General features: G+C 39.8%; 1 protein-coding gene and 1 long non-coding RNA gene across 2 annotated transcripts in view; one reads left to right on the plus strand and one right to left on the minus strand.

Moving 5' to 3' along the window:
• LOC134742967 (uncharacterized) overlaps nucleotides 1-18,418 on the minus strand; it is a 401,065-nt gene that overhangs the window by 92,565 nt on the left and 290,082 nt on the right. The gene's annotated exons all lie outside the window — the stretch shown is intronic.
• Nucleotides 1,110-16,584, plus strand: LOC134742709 (probable tubulin polyglutamylase TTLL2). Its single transcript, XM_063675899.1, has 13 exons — nucleotides 1,110-1,313; nucleotides 2,229-2,321; nucleotides 5,653-5,778; nucleotides 7,646-7,749; nucleotides 10,695-10,836; nucleotides 11,121-11,283; nucleotides 11,814-11,927; nucleotides 13,223-13,428; nucleotides 13,748-13,899; nucleotides 14,177-14,327; nucleotides 14,676-14,762; nucleotides 15,823-16,008; nucleotides 16,359-16,584. Exons 2-13 carry the CDS (start codon nucleotides 2,241-2,243, stop codon nucleotides 16,551-16,553), a joined length of 1,707 nt encoding a protein of 568 aa, XP_063531969.1. The 5' UTR covers nucleotides 1,110-1,313; nucleotides 2,229-2,240; the 3' UTR covers nucleotides 16,554-16,584.

The following is an 18,418-nucleotide window of genomic DNA, read 5'->3' on the forward strand; positions in this document are numbered from 1 at the left end:
GCCATAAGAGATTGTCGTCCTTTCTCTAATTTTATGTCATATCGTTGTGCCACCCTAGCGCCACCGGACAGATTTCGAGGATTTTATTTGCAGCTAACTGCAGCAGTTGTACACTTTTTGATACATGCAGATTCATTTCCTTGCCTTCCATAGGTTGGCTACTCGCAAGCCTGTAGACATCTCGAAAGCCCCGATGTAACGTGACCGTGACATCCGTAACAACCTATGCGTAATTGGAGAGCTTACTTATGCCGGTTTAGTAAGCGCTATTAATAATTACCTATAATTCGCCAATCCGTGTTGAGTAGCTGAAGTACATTGGCGTTGGGCGAGCTTTTGTAAGATAATATAATATAATAGAAAATTATGGTTTAAGAATTTATTATCTAATTAAGAATTTACAAAATTCACTTACATGAGATACACTTAACAACACTTTAACTTTTTTTTAAATAGAATGTTAAGATTAAAAACGCGATTTTAATACCCTAAATCGAATAATTTTCCGGAAATTTTCATTTAAATGCCTACAATCCGAAAAGTCACACAAAAATCACACAATTACTTATTTCTATAAACCCTCAACGGTAACGCAGTCGAGACTCGTTGTGTTTTTAGGAAGCGCGTGGCACGCAAGCCTCGCAACAAAATTAGGTTACAACAATTACATTAACTACTTCAGCAGTTCAGAGTTCAATCTAACTTTAAAGTATTTTAATGGACGTTCAGTTCACCTGCCGATTTTATTTAATGATAACCTTCGATATTTATTTCAAAGTAAGGTTTTGATGGCCTTCATGATTCGTAAACGTACATAAAGCTTCAAAAATGACATTGCAAAACCAAATTTATGCCAGCGATTAGAAATGCAATAACTGCAGAGTTATGTCATTTACCAAAAAGGTCACGCGGTAGCGTGCTGTCTGTTCATGTTTATAAACCTAAACGATCCTCTCTTGTTAATTGTGAACCGCAATAAAAAGTCATTTGATTAAATGCAATCGTGGTTAGCTTTTTGAAGAAAGTAGTGATTAATATGCTCTTTGGTCGGGCGTGTCACGAATTGCTGGGTAACAAAAGTAACAAATCACTTGGCGGTTACATCAGGATACGTAGGGCAGTGTAGGGCGGGCGGGCGCGTAGTGCAGTCGAATCGCTCGTTCCCGCGGCGAAGTGTCTAAACTTTCACGATGGTTTTCGATACGGACGCGATAAGCTGACATGCAAGAACCACATCATACGCCGACACGTGTTCATCTGCATATTTATCGCACGAGTTTGATGGATCGTGAACAGCCTGGCATGTGTATAAGGTTTGTTTGGTTTGTATTTTGGTTGTTTGTTTTGTGGAAATGTTGAAAGTTTTGAGCGCCGTGGCGAATTAGTGGTACAAACCAAGATCGTTGAGTTTTGAACTAAGTTCTGATTTCAAACGAGCTAAGTAGTGTTCTTTAGTATATGTTAGCTGGTTAATACCTAACTTTCTTCGCGCTCCTAAATGACCTATGAATTTTATTATGAGTGATGTCAAACGATGGCGTCTGCTCTTAACGGCGAGTATAGTGTGTGGGAATCTTCATTTTGGGTGCCTGAGGTCCGGTTGCATCAATCGTTCTGTAATCGTAATTACCAACGTTTGCTAGTTTTGTTATATGGAAAGTTACGTTAATCAGTTCGTTAATTGTATTTGGTGCGCCCGAGCTTTAGTTTTTTTAAAGCAACCGATTTAAAATAAAGTACTTCTCCGGCTGTAGTTTCGTGTATACTGAAAAATGGCGAAGTCCAAGAACCACACAAATCATAACCAAAACCGCAAGGCCCACAGGATTCAGGAATGGGATCAAGAAGCCTAAGAAGTTCAGGCATGAATCCACCCTTGGAATGGACCCTAAATTCCTGAAGAACCAGAGGTTCTGCCTGAAGGGCAACTTTGTTTAAAAGTGTTGATCCCATTGTCATCACGTCAAAATCTGGGGAAAGAAATCATCAAATGTCACACAACTATTCTTTCAACCCTTTTTACCTACCGTCGTTGGGGCATACATTATTGTATAATGGTTTAAGTATTTTTATAGTAGGCAAGTAACTCGCGTGCTCACAAAATGCACCATTTGGAGAAGTGGAACTGTTGATGCCTGATGATCATAAAATTATGGCTAGTTAGACCGTTTTGTGAAGTAAGTTCTTTTTTGTTTTGTTAAATGTTAAATAATGTTGTTTTGTTAAAGGAGAAACGAGAAATGGCGGAGCTGTGTGAGGTAGACGAACCGTTCATTTACAGACTCAACGACAATGGCTCTGGACCCAGTCTACTTGTTAAGGTACTCATGTTAATATGTTAACATAAAGCATAGTTTTTTTTATACCACATCAGTGGCAAACAAGCATACGGCCCGCCTGATGGTAAGCAGTCACCGTAAGCCATGGACGCCTGTAACTGTACACTCCTTTTTTAAGAACCCTATACTGTAGCCCCTCGGGAAAACCTCGGCAGGGATTTAGGCAACTACGAATCGGCAGAGTCAACAGCCTGAAAGGCACCTAATAAGATGGGCCTACGATCTGGCCCCAACCAAATCTCAACGGATGAAACAGGACGTTATGTGGCAATACTTGGCAGTAGACGAATCTTTGCAGCCGTTGAATGTCTTCAACTTATTTTCTTATACCTGTTTTCGTCACCAATCTAATTACTCTTGGGATAATTATATTGTTTGTTGGTAAATAAAACAATTTATTATTTTTCCACAAGTACAGTGCCCTCGTAACATTGTCGGCCGCCATCACAGTCCTGACACTGACTAGTTTTGCCGAAGCATCTGCCTGTTTATTCCAACACCACAATAATAAAAAAACCGGCCAAGTGCGAGTCGGACTCGCCCACCGAGGGTTCCGTACTTTTTAGTATTTGTTGTTATAGCGGCAACAGAAATACATCATCTGTGAAAATTTCAACTGTCTAGTTATCACGGTTCATGAGATACAGCCTGCTGACAGACAGACGGACAGCGGAGTCTTAGTAATAGGGTCCCGTTTTTACCCTTTGGTTACGGAACCCTAAAAACATTACTTTTCTGTGAGTGTACGGTGAAGTGGCACTTTCCCTATTTCGTTTCATTCATATTTCATGATTACATTGATAGTAAGTTTATTGTAAAATATTTTAAGATACTGCTTTTCTACTTTATGATTATATTCGACGTTCCATTAAACTTGTCGGTATGTGTTAACATTTACATTTAATCACCTTAATTTTAATGAGGAAGAAGTACCACCTGTTCACAATCAATAATATCCTTGATACCTTGATATTCTTAATCCGGGTGTCGGAACGCGGATTGGCGTACCTACACACAAAAGAATTTAAAGAAAGGGCCGTTATACCGGTTAACCAACTTATTACTTGCATGAAACATTGACATATGCAGGAAGAAGAGAAGGTCAAGGACATGCAATTAAGTCCTTAAGTTATTATAAACAATATTTTAGGAAGAATACTCTTATGTGTCGACAACGGTGTGTCTGAAGGAAAACCGGCTTATATACTGTATAATTTGTACATAACTCCTTTTGCCGACATAATTGCCCTTAATCTTAATGTCGAAACATCCGTACTTCGCTTACAACAGCACTAATTTATGCAAAAAAAAATCATCATAACCACCATTCATGTTGGATAGACGCCAAGAAGGAAAAGCTTACAAAACTAGCAGGCAAACTTACAAAACTTAATTATAACAAATTGGCAACTTTTGCATAACGACTTCTTTAAAGTGCATTATAATAGGGCGCCCTTGGCCCTTATTGCTAACTCAAGCTAGCAACATTTCTTGTAAAAACGAAATACTTTCAAGTTCCTTTCTGTGTTATTTATTAAATTTTAAGCGCTATTTTAGATACTTATTAGATACGACTTGTTAGATTATTTTCAAAAAAGCATTTTTCTGAGTAGCGAATTTTCAATTCGCGGTTTTTCACGATCGCAAATTTATTTATTCGTCTTTTTTCATGTAGCGATTTTTCATGAAGCGTTTTATAATGTTTACGTTTATTTTATTCGCTTATTTTACTAGTAGATTATATTATTATTCGCAACTATTAGTAGTATAATATAGTGCTGTTAGTTAGATATTTTACTCGAAATAATTATTCTAACAAATCGTTACCCCTTAGTGTCCACGTTATTACACATGAATAGGTTAGGTTCGTTAGGTGTATCTTCAGATGCCCGAAGGGCAGACCGTCTAGAAATAGGAGCCCCGCGAAGCGGGGTTCCGTCGACATAATGGGGTTGCCTAATGCTGCTGAAAATATATGCGACTGATAAAATAATCTACTGGTAAAATAAGCGAAAATAATTAACGCGAACATTTTAAAACGCTTCGTAAAAAATCGCTACATGAAAAAAGACGAATAAAGTTTGCGATAGTAAAAAACCGCAATGTGAAAATTCGCTACTCAGAAAAAATGCGTTTGTGAAAATTATCTAACAAATCAGGTGTGTTGAATGTAGTAATGTTTAGTTTTTAGAGTTGCCTAATTTCACAATAGATGTCGCTGTTCTGTCGGCTGCTTCGCGCTGTTAAGATTTTTCCACAGCCCCGTATATAGTAAATTTGGTTTCGGAATAAATGAGTATTAAGTTGTCAAGTGAAGTGTTTCATTACAAAAGGTAGGAAGTGCAGTGCAGTATAGTGAGTGAACAAGGTGCTTATATAAAATAGACTTGAATTGAAATTACTCGACATTTATAACGCGACAATAGGCTCAAACCACTCAAACAAAAACTGACTAAGGTAGACAGAGGGTAGTAGAGCTGCGTATTTACGTTTTTTAAGAACTATCCTTAGGCCTAAAATACACTTCTAAGTTTTACTTATTGCTATGCACATTAGTATTAATACTTACTTGTTATCTCTGTATAACTTTTCTTTTTCTATGTGCAATAAAGTGGCAATAAAGAAACTTTTTTGAATGTCTCAGTAAAATAATAAGTACATAATAACATGGCATTTCATCATAATAACATTGATATTGGAGTTGATTAGCTTCGTAGGCTAAGTCGGAGTTACCTAACTTACAATAGATTAGGTGTGGTTAGGTTACCTCAGCATGACAACAAAGTTCAACCAGGTTAAAGATATCATTGTATCAAACTCGCTCACTAGTGTATAATATGTCGAGCAATGAACCATTCCAAAATACGACGTGTTCTTTTGGTAATACAGCTTCATTTTTAACGGCATACTTTTTGGACATCCATTAGTGTTTTAGACAGTTCATTCCGTTTGCCATGCGTATGAAGCGTTCCAGTGTCGGAGCGTTCTCTGATTACGCACAGTTTTTTTGAATGTCAAGGTCTCATTTCACTGGTTTGTCTAGGAACTCGATCAGAATATACGGGTATATGAATAATTGTGTAGCGTGTCGTTAGGTGCATTGGCACAGACAGTGACGACATTTATCAAGCCTATAGTCGGGCCAGGCTATTTATAACGCAATGACCTTGACTTGAAATAGACATTCAATTTCTAGCCGTTACTTTGGTAAATTGTTGTTAGGGCTTGGTCTCAGGCAGACCCTGTTCGCAGCGTACGGATGTTTTTATATCATAGACATACAAACATTTCTGTAACTTCTTTTTCTGATCAGGTGTGCAGTGAGCGTGGCTGGCGCATATACCAGGGGTATAATGGATGCGTCGAGGAGCGTTGGAACCTGTGGTGGCGGACCAGCGCCTTCCCAGCTGCCAGTTATAAGACCCTGGGCGATTGGCAGGTAACCTTCACTCTTGGAACTTGTTAATCATATCTCAAGGGGAAAAGCCGGCGTATTAAGGAGCGCTGGAACCTGTGATAGCGGACCAGCACCTTCTCCGTCGCTAGCTAACCCTGGGTGATTAGCAGATACTTAATAGCCTACGGTTACGGGTTTCCGCACAATGTCAACTCGGGCTCTATAGCCCTTCTCCGCCCAGAAGTGCGGCACCACCAGATATTCCTGTATCTCGTTGGAGACTAACCTCTGCTGCATTTTCAGTGCACTGTCGAAAATATATTATTTTAAGCTCCAATAGATCATTATTCACCATCACCTGTCACTTAGATTTGGCAATTCTATGAGCATTTACCTTTTTACGTATCTGGCAGGTTACGTTAAAGCTGGTTTATAATGTACAGTCAACCAATTTGATTACTAGGCCACTATATTTAGAATTTGGTCGCTTTAACTACTACATACATCACTCAATAAGCACTGTGTGCTATAGTGGCCTAGGTAATATCAAATTAGTTGACTGTATTATAGAAATACCAGTGGACATGTACAATTTATGAGTAGCCAGATAATTTAGCGACTCGGTTTGCATGATTTGAGTCCATGCACACAAGTTAGACAAAATTAGTTATATATTTTACTCTATAAGATATGGGGTCATGGGGTCCCAGCGCGCATAAGTTGTTTGCAGAAATCGCGAAGCGTCTGGTTGACGTAACTGGTGACCGAAGAGCTGGCGGCTTTCTCGCACAACGTATCAGCATTGCGATACAGCGGGGAAATGCCGCCAGCATCCTTGGTACAATGCCTAAAGGGCCTATTTTAGATTTAAGCTAGTTATTAATTTCGTTTACGTAGTACCACTGTATATATCTTGTATGTAAATAAATGTTTATAGATATTTTATAAAATTTCACTTTTCGTATGTAAGCGATGTTATGTATGTATAAGGGTAGCCAAGGTAGCTACAGCGATGAATGTACAGTTTTATTGACACCCCGTCTTTATGACAAGAAGGGAGGCCGGAAAGGAAGGGGGGACCATTCATGGATGCGTGTGTACGTCGCGTTTACCGCAAGTGACACTTGTGTGAAGCAAAACAGCATAAATATTGTTACTCGTATTCACAAGCTTACGAAGGTATTCCGTTTTTAACATAACAATATCTAGGCAACAAGCTTTGATCGGCATTTTTAACAAAATCCACTATATTTAAACTTAAAAAAAACCGTCAATGGTAAACTAACTGTGTTTTGATTCAGAAGCAAATTTTAGACCTTGTTATGAAGAATAACAAGGTCATAAACAGTTGTACAGTAAAAGGAAGTTGATTTTGATTTATGACAACTGTGATACCTCATATTTTATATCTAGTAAATAATTGCTTTTGGTACAGCTATAGGGAAAATAGTAAAATAATCGTAAAAGTTAATGTGTATTTAATAATTTTATCTATTTTTATCTAAAAATAATGCGGAGGTAATCAATTGGTCGGGATCTCACCTTCTTCCTCTTTGCTTCAACTCTTCCTCCTATGATGTTTATGGTAAATTCCACGTGACAGGTGCCCACGGATCTTTTCTCTTGTTTTATCTATGGTAATTAACAAACTCCTCCTCTCTCCTACCGTAACCTACGTAAAACCTCTTAGTTGATTTTCTTCTTCAACTGATATTTGCGACGCCAGCACCACATCGTCCACATCTCAAAAGACTATGTTATGAAATTGGCTATTTTTGACACTCATCATTTTTGATCATAGCCATAACGATTCCAGATCAAATTCATAACCTGTTATTACAATCAGAATACGGCTCAGTTTGTAAATTGACATAGCATCTATATATATTTGTTAGTTTTTTTTTTACAGTTTATGAACCACATACCTAAAGGCGGGTCAATCTGCCGGAAAGACAGCCTGTCTAGGCTCCTGCGCTGCATGAGGCGGATCTACGGATCTATATATGATTTCAGGTAAATAACATTACATGTAATGTAGGTTTTAGCCGGCAGCGTGTGTGAACTGTATTAGAGACCACAGGAGACCTCTGGTTATCAACGCGAAGTATCAATATCAAGTTTCAGTTCCAATTTAGGCAATAATATTTCAAATATCGTGGTGCCGTTAACCTATAAAGCAGAGATTAAAGATGCCCATTTGTGGGACGTGGGGTTCCACCACAAAGTAGTGTTGTGTTCCTGCCGGTGAGTAAGGGTGCCAGAGCTCAACGAGGGTGCGGAGTGTTAGGGTCGGCAAAGCGCATGTAACTCCTCTGGAGTTGCAGGCGTACATAGGCTTCGGACACCGGGCCGTATGCTTTTTTGCCACCGACGTAGTATAAAAAAAGAAAGGGGTAGTTCTATCTGTCATGTAAAATAAACAGAAGGAAAAACATTTCTTCTATAATCTAATAATACTTATTGAATGAAATCGTTGGTCGCTCATTCATTGGATTTTGTTTAAGAATCCGATTTAGAGGAAACACCGACATCGGCTGAACTGAACATCAATCGTTTTTACAATTCGATTCGATTAAAAGAGGCTAAAACAATGGCTTTTGAACACGCAAGGTACGCAATCGAATGTGGTTGTAAATAATGTTTATCTGAGGGCAGACGGATTGATAGCTTGTCGTTTTTGTTGTATATAAAATTTTAATTTCACGCAAACATGACAAAATGTCACATCGTCAGTTTTACGACAATGATATATAAAATATAACTATAGATAGGTTACTGTTAGAAGTATTAGAACAAATTAAATTATTTACAGAAAATACTTTAATTTGTTTTTATTTTAAGTAGAAACACTACTATATAAATTATAAACAAATCCAGCATTTTTTTTTGGTAGTAGGTACAGATGTCATTTCTAAACTAAACGATAACGTACAATTAAAAATATTACAATTAAAACATTACATTAAATGTCATCATAATTACATTACAATACTATTTTACAAACACAAATTTAAAACTATTTTACTAACCTAAGACCCGTTTTGTGGCATGCCAGGTCCAAAAGTCCCCATCACACTCGCAGCGTTGCCGCGCTGTATGGCGATGAAGACTTGTTGGACAAGCCAAGACCCAGATCGGGGATCGCTTCCCCTCTCTCTCAGCCGCCGACCCAGTTCTCTGAACAATAAACTCTCTGAATCTGTTCTGTTCTCTGAATTATAAACTGAAATAAATGTCATATACTAAGAAAAAATGACCAAGGCCTCCAGTGCCCCAGGCTGGAATCGAACCAGCGTCCTCTGCTATCGCGGCAGGTGCCTGTGCCATTCGGCCACTGGGCCACAGCGGCATAGGTCGAAATTTTCCAAGTATATGTTTCTCAGCACACGGTGTCAATCGATGTATTTATGTAATGTGTTCCCACACACTTGTTACTGAAGGCTAAGGCGCTCCTGGCCATCCCTAAGGTAGAACAGGATGGTTCAGTATGGTTTGGTTTATTTCAGTTTATAGATAGGTTCTACTCGTACATAATGAGCAAAAAGAAAATACTTCCTAATAATTATAGTCATAACTCTGCATCTGTTTTGTTGATTAATTTTAGCAATATTTGTTAAACTGGATGTTTTTACACGATGGCCCAGCGCTGGACCAGCGAGATGGCCATGCGATGGTTGAAAGCACGCACTATGGAATGGGCCACGTGTAGATGCGTACGCACCATTGCTGGCCCACTACCTTTATGTGCGGACGATAAACCGACACCGTGGCCATCCCATCGCCATCCTGCGGCGCCATAAGCCGTCCGACACCACTACCCTCTCTACACGCTGGCCCATCTTAATGGGCCAGCATAATGGCCCATCGTGTAGAGGAGCCATTATACGGGTTGTTTACTTGCAGGATTTGCAATTTGTGGCTTGGCGTTTATGACACTGTTTTGCTTCATTGACGTGGCGTAGAAAAGGTTAAAAACAACTGGGTAGTGTAGATATTTGCAGTGGTATCTCGGTCTGATATTTTATGAACATGACTGAAGGATGTTACTCCAGCAGCGAAAAGGCACAAGTCACTGTCGATTTGAATGGAGCCTCGCGTGCCTGTCGGTATTACCCTTAATGCCGTGTGACTTTATATTTTTATACCCGTACACAAAACTTCGGGTTCGCAACGGCCGGGTTTTCTGTATTACGACTGGGAATAAATAGTTGGGTATTACTGTTTCGAGTTCCCTATGGTTTGGTTTAAGTATTGAATTGTTTTCTTTCCCATACTGTTCCGGATTTTTGAGAGGCGTGCCCGTAGTCGAATTCAGCACGTAACCGATTTCAATTCAAATTCATATTACGTAGCTTACGTAGTTTTACGAAAGATTAATTAATCTCATAAGCTAAGGAATCCACGAAACGATCCCAAACTCCCAAACTCACAAGCGGTATCGAACCCTTAAGTCTAAGGAGAGACTTCGCCTCCTTGTGTGTGTTCTACCGCTTGTACAATGGGCTGTGCTCTGAAGAATTGTTTGACATGATGCCAACGGCCGCTTTCTATCACCGCACCGCTCGCCATCGGCAGGGTGTTCATCCTCACACCCTAGCACCTAAATGGTCGCGTACTGTGCGGTTTAAGAGGAATTTCCTCCCGCGTACGCTTCGGCTGTGGAATGAGCTCCCTGCCGAGGTTTTCCCGAGGGGCTACAGTATGGGGTTCTTCAAAAAAGGAGTGTACAGGTTTTTAAAGGGTCGGCAACGCGCATGTAATATCTCTGGTGTTGCAGGCGTTCATAGGCTACGGTAACTGCTTACCATCAGGCGGGCCGTATGCTTGATTGCCACCGACGTGGTATAAAAAAAAAAAAAAAAGTAAATAAATTACAACTTAGGCACTTTTGTTATCATAGGAATTACTTATGATATGAGTTGACCACTTTTTGATGCTGACAGTGTCTTTATTTCCAGCCCACCCTGCTTCCATCTCCCACTGGAGTACGCCAAGCTGGTGGCAGAGTGTTCCCGACTCCGGCACGAGCAGAATGGCAGCGCGGTGTGGATCCACAAGCCTGTGGCACAGAGCCAGGGCCGGGGGATCTTCCTGTTCCGGGTATGTTGTCCCACTCTTCCATCATGCCTCGTCCCTTTGAATAAGATGGCGGCAGTGCAGTTGTGGATCCACAAGTCTGTGGCGCAGAGCTAGGGCTGGGGAATTTTTCTTTTCCGGGTATGTACAATTTAAAAAGAATGTCTCTTACCATCAGGTGATTCGTTTGCTCGTCTGCCTCCCTATATCATAAAAATTGCAGTATCAGTTATAGTAGTCGTCCACCTCTTTTTTCATGAGAGCAGTGAAGCTAGGTCTATAAGTTTACCTTCTTATCTCAATTTCAGAGCATCTGCGAGATGCGGTGCGGCAGCGCGTCGGTCGTGCAGCGTTACATCGAGCGGCCGCTTCTCATAGCGGGATACAAATTCGACCTGCGGCTGTACGTGTGCGTGCCCGGGTACAGGCCGCTCACGGCGTATATGTACGCCGAGGGACTGGCTAGATTTGGTAAGAAAAACCATCGCCTTTCCCGCGTCTTTCCGGCTTTTCGCCACGGCTCATGGGAGCCTGGGGTCCGCTTGGCAACGTATCCCAAGAATTGGCGTTGGCAGACAAAAGCGACTATTGGAAACTTTCCGACGGCACATCAGGGGGCATATAGCCAAGATGACAATCGTTTGCAGGAAACAAAACAAAACGCTAGTGTTCCTCTTTCACTCTTCCATATTAGTGCGATAGAGGCAGATAGCGTTTCGTTCCCATTCTCTGCGAACGATTGTCATATAATGCTAGGCTCCCAGTAGTTAGGAGGCCTACAGCGCCACGACACCGTCTACATTTATTCGTATACGTCTACATACATAAAGTTGTTGACGTGGTATATCCAATAAAATCCAAATTAGTTTTGATTAAAAAAGGTTTTTGTGAAAATAATGCAGTTTTGAAGTCAGGTTTAACATGAGTTTTCTTTTAGTAATATCTTTTATTACGGGCTATCAATGTTTTTGTATGTCGTACACTGACTTATTTTCTTTCAGGAACGGATAAATATACTTTGTCAGACATCCACAATCCATACAGACACTTGACGAATTCCTCTCTCAACAAAACCGGCCCGCGGTATGCAGAGTGCAAGGATAGGATAGGGAGCGGTGAGTATTTAGGACGTGCATTAAATTTGATCCTTTTACCTATACATAGTTTACTATCAATACAGGCAAATTCTTTACATTGATTGCGGTATCTGATCAAACTATTGAATGCAGTTTACCGTAGTAGTCGGCAATGTAACATAAATTACATGAGAGTTCTTGTTAGTCTAACTAAGCCTCGCATAATATGAAAAAGAGTTGTATAAGTAGTATGAATTTTCTCAAATGATTTTTACGCCTCACACCCTAATCTGTTAAACAGTTCTTTTGTTCAGCGGTTACTAATGCTACCGCTACTGACTGAACGGGAACAAACTCTTTTAAAAATAAATTTTACCGTCTAATTTATATGGTTCAAATTTATTTAACAATTCATTCTAATCGTCCTTCATTTCATTACCCAAACTCGTTATCTCAAAATGAGCTCTTACATACATTTAAACCTTTAATACTATCTCGATAGTTGCTTTTTAACGACATGGTTGCTTTGGCACGCGCTCGGCACGCGACTAAGGCGCCTCTCCATAAAAGAAACAAAGGCTTTTGTTAAACGTAAAAGCTTTTATCTGAGGCCTAAAAATCATTTGAGAAAATTCATACTATAACCAATGAGGATATAACAAGATAGAGCGGTACCTACTGTCATAGTAAATTTTGTAACCACTTTAAATTCACTGTCATCTATCGACATACTTTAAAACTAAAAATGAAGATTTATAAAAATATGTTAAAATGTATTTAAATATGGATAAATGTTTTTTATATTTGCATTAATTATTTTTATATGATTTTGACCCTAGTTCTTTCACTGGTATGCGTTAAAATTATAAATAACAAACGAAACAGTCAACGCCCTCTATACGAGAGTAGGCCAAAACTAGTGGCGCCATCTGATCGAGAATCAAATTTTCGTGATTTTCGAGGCACTCTTTTTCCTTAGACTGTATCCATCTATTACGGAGTTATATCTATCTTTGCTATAACACAGGGTGGAGTCAAAAGTTTGGTAGACGTATGCATTCTTACCATTATCCTAGCACGAAAGATAATTTTGAGCGTATTTTAGGTACTTTGTTGTTCAAGTATTTCGGTGCGTCCAGATTTGGCGAATCAGCTGCCAGCTGAATAGCTTGCGCACTGCACTTCAAAGTTCAAACTGTTTTTTATACATACTTGCACGACGCGAGAAATTAGCGAACCTTTCGCGGGCGTATTCGATTCGCGGCGTTTGTTAAATTTAGACGCACCTAATGGTGATATTTAATTTTGATAAATATATTAAATTTTTAATTCAGGCTGCAAGTGGACATTGAAACAAGTTCGTCGAGCGCTAGTGGGCCGATGGGAAGCCACGGAGTGGCTCGTGTGGCAGCGGATCCGAGCTTTAGTTACCCTGACACTCTTAGCTCAGGCCACAGGAACTCCACCCGCAAGGAATTGTTTCGAGTTCTATGGCTTTGATGTTCTACTGGATGATGCTTTGAAGCCATGGCTCTTGGAGGTTAGTTCTGGACCTGGTGGGTATAAGATCAACAATAATCTTTCACCGGCATCCCCCATTGAAGTCGGTTTTTTATCTTTTTTTTTAATAACCATCTTCGTGGGTTTAAGACATTGATATATAATAGGAAAAGTAGGAAAACCGCCCATTTGCCGACGTGATATGAGCCTAAATTTTTGTTATAGGTATAAGGCAAAAGTGGTTAATTTCTAAATTGACAGGCACCAACAATGACGGGAACTTCCTTCAGTGTCAACAATAAGGTAATGTTACTCGTACCTAGTACATTACTAATGTATCCTGCTTATTTATGTTTTAGGTGAATCTCTCGCCAGCACTGGCGGCAGACTGCGAGGCCGACGTGACCGTAAAGAGGCCAATGCTGCACGAGCTGTTCGACCTGCTCGGCCTCCCCATGCGACACACCGGCCTCTCATTACTACAAGGGCCTCCTGCTGCGCATATCAACAGGTACACGGAGTGTTTCAGGGTAGCCTCTGGCTGGAGTGGTGGCGGATTGCGAGGCCTATTTGACCGTTAAGAGGCCGATACTGCATGAGCTGTTTGAACTGCTCGGCCTCCCCATGCGGCAGACCGGCTTCTCGTTTCTACAGGAGCCACCGGCTATTACGTATATCAAATCATCCTGGATAGAAAATATTAACGATTGTAGCCACCTAACATTATTTGTAAACTGGGTCTCCTTTAACGAAAACTGTAACAGTTGTATATTGTAAATCATTTCCAGTGCATCATCAGACAGCTGCGACAGTACAGTACGGACTGTGCGACCCCGTACATCAGTACCGTCGGCGGGTCGCCCACGTCCGTTGCGGCGGCGGCGCGCCATGCCAATACACTGCGTGACGCTACAAGCGCCCTCTCTCGACAAAGACACGGTATATGCTGTTTACAGCATCTTTAAAGTATGATAGGACAGTGCGATCAGATTCAGACTACGATATTACAGCGTGGACGCCATGGTACTTCAGTGGCATCGGCAGGTCGCCCGCGTGACGTGTGGCAAGGGACTACTTACTGCCTAGGCCGGCAATCTTGTATGATAATTCATTGCCGGCGTGTACTTCCAACATGATGTGTTTCGCAGCCTACTATCACGCATTGCTCCGAGGCTTAATGAGTAGACAAGCATAACATCCGGCGTATGATGTTAGATATAATTTTACAGAAGTTCACATCACTTGTTAATTTTGCTGTGTTTTTCACATTTTAATTACGTTTTTCAGGAATCCAATGACAAAGGAAAATACGCAAACAGCGGAAGCCCATCTAGCACCACCTCTTCAGGAAGTCCTGAGGAATCCGACTGCCAGGTGATTTCATATTGTTATCCCTACGTCATTTGAGTAATCACTTTCTGACAAATACCTATTAAAATTTCTAATTTCATTGATTTAATCGGCCGTTTTTCGGCATCTTGCCACATTATTAGCGTTATTGTTACACTGATCAACAAAACCAAGAAAATGTTGGATTCATCGCGGCGGATTCAAGTTGTTTCTACTTTATTTTTGTAGCTTTATTTATCACTGAGGAATTTAAAGACTTTGTACCACGTTTAGCAAAAAAAAGATGTCTAAAATTCACTTAAACTCTTTGTTGATCCGGTTTCGTGTCGGTGGTTGACCGTTAATCGTTAACGATTCTGAAGAAGTTAGAAGCAAAAAAGTAAGCAGGATGTTAAAAAAAACCTAAACACGAAAATAGCACATCCATTTTTCAGTTTTTAGTTGTGCGCCACCTATCGAAACTGGCGTTCACTAGAATTCCAACTGGTTTGCTACCTTACAGAACCAGGCTTGTGAGATTGTGTTCAGAGTTCTGTTGGCAGAACATAGATGTCGCGCATCGGTAGTCGGTTTATATTACTTGCACCATTCCACTAACCCGGGGTTAACCGTTAAACCTGGAGTTACCATGATTACCAGTATGATTTGACACCCGGTTAACGGTTTATTGTCTTCGAGAGTGTTGCTGACCCAATGTAAATCTCCAAGCTGCAATGGGTTTAAAAAATAAAAAACCTTCTAATTGCACTTTTCTAAATTACTTAAGTATAATAAATAATCTACCGAATCTATTAATTTCGTTTTTAATCCCCTTATTCATAATACGTTAATTTAACCGATTTAATACCTACTCATAAATGTAGCACGCACTCTATTCTCCAGATAAGGAAGGGCGGTACCTCCTGGCACAGGCTATATTTAAAGCTTAAAAGGAGGTTCCAACCACTAACTTTAAGATGATGAGACTGTTAAAGAAAATAAACATTTTTGATTTTTGATTTAACCATGGCAAAATATTTATTTTGTACACATCTTTTCACAAAATAATTCGGAATTATTATCCTAACTTGAAAATAATTCGCAGTCAACCCCAAGTGTGGCCACACCGTCGACGGAAGACGAGTCGTGGCGCGGCGGGCACGCGACGGCGGCGAGCCGGCGGCGCATGGTAAACGCGTGCTCGTGGGGCAACGGTGTGCGCTGGGAGCGGGCGCCCGCGCGCGTGGGCCAGTGGGTCCGGATATACCCACACACGCTGCCTGATAATGAGGTGAGTCCAGGAAATAACTCATTTGCTTTGACAGCCGTCACATTGACTATATTAAAGAATTACAAGCGAGTTAAAAAAGTTCTAAGGTACTCAGGTGTTTATGAATTTACTATGGTTAATGATGTATTTCATGGAATTGTAAATCATTATTCATTATACATTACTAAATGTACATTATTACATTTATTACCATTTTATTGTATAATCAAGTACTAAATATACTAAAACTAAAACCTATTTCCTGGCAATTGTAGGTAAATTCTTTTTTGAATTTTGAGGCTACATGTTTTTATTTCCTAAAGAACAAATATTTACAAGTAAATAACTACTATTGCTGTTTTAAATTTTAGATTCAGATCGAAGAAGTTCGCGAAAGCGTGGCCAACGTGTCAAAATTCATCCGAGCAGCGCGTGAGGTGGCGCGCGAAAACGCTCGAGACGCGCGGGCGCCTCGCGACTCGACGCGCGACGCGGATTTCGAGGCCACACTACGCAAGAAGTTGGCTTACGGGCCCAACTTTGCAGTGTGGCTACCACCTGTTTGATCTGTGTTCATTAAGTCTTACAAACCCACCGCCAAAACGCCGCTCCCATACAATCGAACTATCATTTTAAAACGACATGTTTAAATTACATGAAATACGGCAAGAATATTTACATAACTTAGAAGTTTTACATAGAAAACTTCTACTACCTCTATTTTCTATTATTTCAAAGTATTGTTTTAAAATGAGAGCGTAACCACCAGAACGGCCACGCACCGCCCCGCCCCGATACGAATTACCTCGCCCCGCGACAGCAGATTAACGACCTTTTGCCGACCGCTCAGTTTACAACTTATTCATATTCACACAATGACGCATGCCGCGTGTACAGACGCAGACGTGCCGTTCACACATAGAAATGAAAGTGATAGTGGTAGTTGATGTACAATAAATTCGATTGTATGGCTGCGGCTAGGTTCATATTCATATTCATATGTTCGTGTGACTTAAGGTTATGTATCCCCAAGTGAGGTATTTTCAATTGGAGTGAACTGTATGTGTAACCATTTAGTAGGTATTGTCACTTTAGGTACTTTATCTCTGCTCCACTCGAAGGAATCGGCCTGGGCATACCTAGCGCCTTAGGAATCTTAGGATTAAGTTTTAAGTTTTTATTAAACCTAGAGAGTAGTTAGGTATATGGAGTCGGTTGAGTACACTACACGTCAGATCAGATTTGCAATACATGCAGCCTGGTCCAAAAATTCCTTGACAAATATTTATTGCATTTTGTTGATTATTGTAACAAACCTTTGCGTTTGTGTTATGTATATGTTTGTGTTTTTGCTAAAGGAGAATATTTTTAAGATAATACGTTTTGTTTTAGTTAAATGATTGTTATTTTAATTTTTAATATCATTTTTTAAAATATGTGTAAGTAAGAAAGTATTCTGTTTCTTTGTCACCGTATTTTTGGGCCACCCTGTAGTTGCAAATGTTGCAATGTCCCTCAAAAATATGCCACAGTACCTACCGTATTGAACCAAAAAAAAGACGGAATAAACCTAGCTGGGTTTAAGTTTTAAACTTGTTTTATTTTCGGTTAGTGAGTTCTAATTGTCAACTGCCGAACTCTCTAAATGTAGATATAATTATATACTTATACTTATAACAAATAAATGCTTGCTCAAATTATAGTATTAGGTACTATTTTCATTTTGTCTTTCACGCGTTGTTTCACGCCCTTACATATCTTCGAAACAACGAATGCCTATTTGTGAATACCCATTGAATACCTAATCATATAAGGATTACTGTCTAAGCTGTTAATTATTTTGTTCAGGTGCATGATTCCATTTTGTTATTGAGCGCTTCAATCGCCAACAAACTGGTTACAGTTTGGCGATGCATAAATTTTGTTTGTAAGCATGTACCCTTTGTGTAAATAAATTAAAAAAAATAAAATATAATAGGTGCAGAATATAACAGAAACAGTCCACACCGTTCAAGGTATCATTTACACTTGGAAACAATACGAGGAGCTAACGAGCGGCACGCGGCACACGAGACCCGTGATTTGACTATTATTTGCAAGCTAAACTAGCTCTGCACTATTGTTTGCTTTGTGGTTAGGTTGCGCATATACTTATTTACTTCTCTTGGTTGTGTGAAATAATGCTATGTAATTTTTTACTAATTACGTAATACAACAAGTTCTAAGAAAGATATGCAAAAAACAGAACAACCAAATAGATCGTAATATTTAAATAATGTTTAAAAATTAAGTCTTGACGTTTCAGTGTCCGTGACTGATCTTAAAACCGTGAAACCGTAAAATGGCCACATTTTGTCATAAAATTTCTAACAATAAAAAGATTTGAAATTACATTGACTAAAATACATCAAAGTGTGGATTGTCATTATAA

This window comes from Cydia strobilella, chromosome 7 (assembly GCF_947568885.1).
Source record: "Cydia strobilella chromosome 7, ilCydStro3.1, whole genome shotgun sequence".
Taxonomy (NCBI): Eukaryota; Metazoa; Arthropoda; class Insecta; order Lepidoptera; family Tortricidae; genus Cydia; species Cydia strobilella.